This window comes from Gorilla gorilla, chromosome X, assembly GCF_029281585.2.
Source record: "Gorilla gorilla gorilla isolate KB3781 chromosome X, NHGRI_mGorGor1-v2.1_pri, whole genome shotgun sequence".
Lineage (NCBI taxonomy): Eukaryota > Metazoa > Chordata > Mammalia > Primates > Hominidae > Gorilla > Gorilla gorilla.
In genome coordinates this window covers 13288999-13293319 of record NC_073247.2, presented here as the reverse complement: position 1 = coordinate 13293319, position 4321 = coordinate 13288999, and the positions used below count along the sequence as shown (strand labels likewise).

Sequence of the window (4321 nt, the reverse complement as noted above, 5' to 3'; positions counted from 1 at the left end):
AGGAGCTAGTGCCTGGAGCAGGGGCTTCACAACCCCGACCAGTGCCCTGTCCCGCTGTAGTTGAGCTGGTATTCAAGATGCAAGAAAAAAAACGCTCCTCACTATTCCATCTCCTCAAGTGGAAGGAGGGGGCCTTTTATGGAGCCGCTAGCCGGGCAGTCTGGGGCTAGGGCAGGGGTGACACCAGCACTCACTCGGCTGCCCCAGCTGGTATCTCAGTAGGTCATGTGCACCCCTCCACATACCCGCCACAATCCACTGCCTCTGGGCCCAATTCTACGCTAGAACTCACCTACGAGTTACAGGTCTTATGGCCTAGACTGCCTTTAAGGTTGTCTGAGAAACCTGGAACAGTTTTTTAGCCCTTGGTGGCAAGGTTTGCAGAAACTCAAGTTCTGATTCCTGGGATGGGTGATTTCCCTCTGGCTAGAGGTGGTTTCAATGCTCCCTTCCCGGATGGGAGTCAGCTAAGTTTGGTCTGGTTTTCCTTTCTCCTGTAAGAGACAGCACTGAGTTCAGTGACCCACAACTGCTCTGCTCTTGCTCTTCCAGCTTCCAGAGATGCTCTTTACACCACACTGCCACTGCCTAAGATAGGGAAGGGGTGGGGTCAGCGATTTAAGACTGTTTCTTCTAACTCTTCAGTGCCTCTTTCAGTGATACCACCAGGTACTATGAGAGTTCGCCTGATTTTGGGTTCTTAGGGAGGTGTTTTCTACTGTGTGGATAGTTGCTAAATTTGTGTCCTTGCGAGAGGGCTGATCTGTGCAGCCTTCTATTCTGCTTTTCTTGCTCCGCCTCTCTCAGCTTAGTTTTGGTTTGTTTTTGTTTGTTTGTTTTTCCTCTGCAATGCCTAAGGCTAAAGAATGTGATCCCGTATTACTATCCTAAATATGAAAACTTCTTTAATGTCACGTGCTGGATGGAAATATTAGTTTGCAATGAGGAATACCTTCAATTGTACATATCAAAGAGTAAGAAAAAAAGCATTGGGATTTTTTGTTTTTACCTTGTGGTCCGACAACTTGAAAGAATATTCTTTTATTCCAAAGATGGTACATGGGGGATTTTGTTCTGGAAATCAGTGCTAGGTATTTAGGTATTTGGTTGGAGAAAAGCAAACTGGTTTTTGTCTATTGATATTTAGTATATTTTATTTTTTCATGTTATCCATGACAGTGTTATGACTTAGCAAACAACAGTTACAAATAACTAAAATTGTAATTGCTCCTGCATTTTTATTTAACTCCCTCATGTATCCTGAGAAGACCTTCTTGTTTTACCTAATTATCTCTCCAACATCCCCTGAACTCTCAAGAGGTAGACACTATGTGAAGGTCAATTCAAAGACAGAAACTAAAATCCCATCCACGGGTGACTCCATGGTGAATCCCTGTGGTGTCTTTTCCCGCTAACCGATGTGTATCCACCAAGCAGTTTTCTTTTTCACTATAAATATTATACTGTTTGACATTTTAAGACACATTGTAATCAAAATCTATAGCCTTAATTAAATGATGAATTTCAGGAAATTATCATGCAAAATGGAAGTGTTAGGAAGCCGATAATAGACACACTCTCCTAAAAATGATCTCACCACATCACACCTAACCCTTCTCACCACCTTGCAGTTCACATTCCATGGAAAAAAGCTCCTCATACTTAAGAGTGTTTTACTTTCCTTTTCCCAAGTCATGGCGATTTTGAATATTCACACTTTGCGGATATCAACACATTTCTAAAGCATACTTATCTTGATTAAAGACTGCTGAGGTCATTAAAACAGTAACAAATATTTAAGATGCATTGAAAATTTTGTTTCAGAATTGGCTTTTCAATCATTTCATTACAAGCAATGCTTTCCTGCCGTTTACTTACTCCTACATCTACTATCTTCTTTTGTATTGTGCTTTGTGTTTTACAGAACATTTACTCTTTATAAAGCATATATTTCTAGCCTAGGAAAATATCCGATGGAAAGGGGATGGGAATACGTTTGATATGTCCATTCAGCAGAACTATGTGCTGCCGGGTACAGTTGGGTGAACATATACACATCTCCACTTCCTGTGAGATAAACTTTTAAGAAGAAAATTTTCTTTAGGAATCAGTCCTCCCCCAGGCCTTATTTACAATGTCTGGCTTACTGTCAACCTGTGGGTCTGTCCACCAACCCTACAGGACCTCATATCCCTCCCTTCTCAAATGCCTACCTCTTCCCTTCCCTTCCCTTCCCCCCCCCCCCACCATCAGAAAACAGGCAGAGATATACACAGCCATCAGCTTCTCAAACTTTATTTTCATTGCCCAAGGCTAATGAATGCATCTTCCTTCTACTTTGCAGGTGTTTCAACCCTTATTTCCATGAATTCCTTCTCCTCCATTTGGAGGGGGTTGATTCCGTTCCCTCGGGAGTGGTCATTCACCAATTCATCGGAGACGGAGTAACGTCTTTTAACTTTCCTCCTGTAGCGGACCACTACTATGGTGGAGGAGTCAGATGTTTTCAGTTTTTTAGGAGCAGGTTGGGGGTCTGAGTCCCCACTTGGGGTCTCCGGCATCTGTTAAGAAAACAGGGAGAGGCCAGGAGGACATTATTTCGGATGAACAGGATAGAGACTGGATAGCATGGGGGGCTTCATGAGAAGAAGGAACGCAGGTTGACGAAGGGGTTTGATCCAGAGAAGAACAAGGTTGAATCACAGAGTAGGGATCTATGGGGAAGAAGAAGAGGAGCGTGGGTAGGGTCATCTGTTAGTCCAAACTGCACCATTTTGTAAGTTCTTTGCTATTTTGCAGACCTTGGTCAAAGTGAAACATCCCATGGGGGTTCAGGCCATGAGAAACATCCTGCCTAACCACCTGTCCGCAAGGCGGACAAAGGCCCAACTAAAGAAACATCCCTATCATATCTTGCTTGGCAACGTTCTAAGGAACACCACAATGATATTCCACCAGAAAAAGGGCCAAACCACCTGATCATAAGAACATCTTATCAATATCCTGCCGGGCAGCAAGCCATACTGCCCAGGCCCCTCCCACCCCTACCTACAAGCACCCCAGCCTGTAAGCGGCGGTGGGCTCTGGCATTGAGCGGGTCCCCCACTTCCACAATTGTCTGCAATATTCCTGTGTTGTTGTTTGAGCCGCCCCCGCTCTGTGTGTCTTTCTTTCACCCTCGCCTTCGCTTCAAAACCTAACAATCTTACCGTCTCGCCGGCCTCGTTGGAGGCACAGGGGGTGCTTCTCTTCACCCCGCCGGCACTGGCTTGCTGGCCCATTGTATATATTGGTTCTTCAATGTCTGCAGTGGGCTTTTGTAGCTTTTGAATCTTCGCAGTGGCCCAGAGCTCTTGCCCTCCCTATATGTACCCTCCTGGTGACAAGGCAAAGCCACACCCTTGAGCTTTGTTTGATCATACAGGCAGTGTCCCAGCCAATGGCACCCCTAGGGTGGCTTCGACATCACAAAGCACCACTGCTGACCACTCCCTGGGCTTGCGGGCGAGGGGTGACAGGGGTGTAGAGCAAACCAAATGCTGTTGTTGTTTCAGCATCCCCTGAAGATGCATCCCAAACCGATCTGCTGCCGCTCCTCATTTCTCCATGTTTAATGTTCATGGTTCACGTGGAAGTCAGAGGATGATTCCTTCAAGCCCTTCCCCACAGCCATTCCTATGAAGTGATTCATTCTTTTGTCTTCCAGCCCTCACCATGACTTAGTATTTTCGATGTCTCACCTCAAATCCCCCAAGCTAGTGTGGCTACATTTATTTATTGGCGGAGATGTGAATTATCCCATTTCCCTCCTACAGTTCCTTCACATGCACCTCGAAGACCATTTACTTTTGGGCTACTGCCAGGCAAATTTCAACCCATGTTCTTTTACCCAATGTCCATGTAGTTCTTTTAAGTTTCCTATTTCCAATCTGAAATAATGGCCTTCAGTCTGTCAAAACTTTAGTGAATAGACATTCTTTACCGTGTATCCTAGTCTTGTTTCAAATCAGGGGTGTATATTTTTTTCTTTTTTTGAAATGGAGTTTCACTCTTGTTGCCCAGGCTGGAGTGCAATGGCATGATCTCAGCTCACTGCAACCTCTGCCTCCTGGGTTTAAGTGATTCTCTGGCTCAGCCTCCTGAGTAGCTGGGATTACAGGCCTGTGCCACCACGCCCGGCTAATTTTTGTATTTTTAGGAGAGACGGGGTTTCACCATCTTGGCCAAGCTGGTCTTGAACTCCTGACCTCGTGATCCACCCGCCTTGGCCTCCAGAGTGCTGGGATTACAGGCGTGAGCCACCACACCCAGCCAGGATGGC

The 4321-nt window shown here is 45.5% G+C and overlaps 1 protein-coding gene across 1 annotated transcript; it reads right to left on the bottom strand.

The window, feature by feature from the left end:
* Positions 1–2279: 2279 nt before the first annotated feature.
* Positions 2280–3398, bottom strand: LOC129530067 (sperm protein associated with the nucleus on the X chromosome C-like). The gene is made up of 2 exons (XM_055376368.2): positions 3210–3398; positions 2280–2561 (listed from the first exon to the last, which is right to left on the bottom strand). Exons 1-2 carry the CDS (start codon positions 3279–3281, stop codon positions 2334–2336), a joined length of 300 nt encoding a protein of 99 aa, XP_055232343.1. The 5' UTR covers positions 3282–3398; the 3' UTR covers positions 2280–2333.
* Between the last annotated feature and the right edge of the window lie 923 nt (positions 3399–4321).

Excerpts from the sequence above, each read along its gene's own strand:
- LOC129530067 (XM_055376368.2), bottom strand. The coding sequence starts at position 3,281 with ATGGGCCAGCAAGCCAGTGCCGGCGGGGTGAAGAGAAGCACCCCCTGT. Across the intron at positions 2,562-3,209 it reads CCAACGAGGCCGGCGAGACG|ATGCCGGAGACCCCAAGTGG; the intron begins GTAAGATTGTTA and ends TTTTCTTAACAG.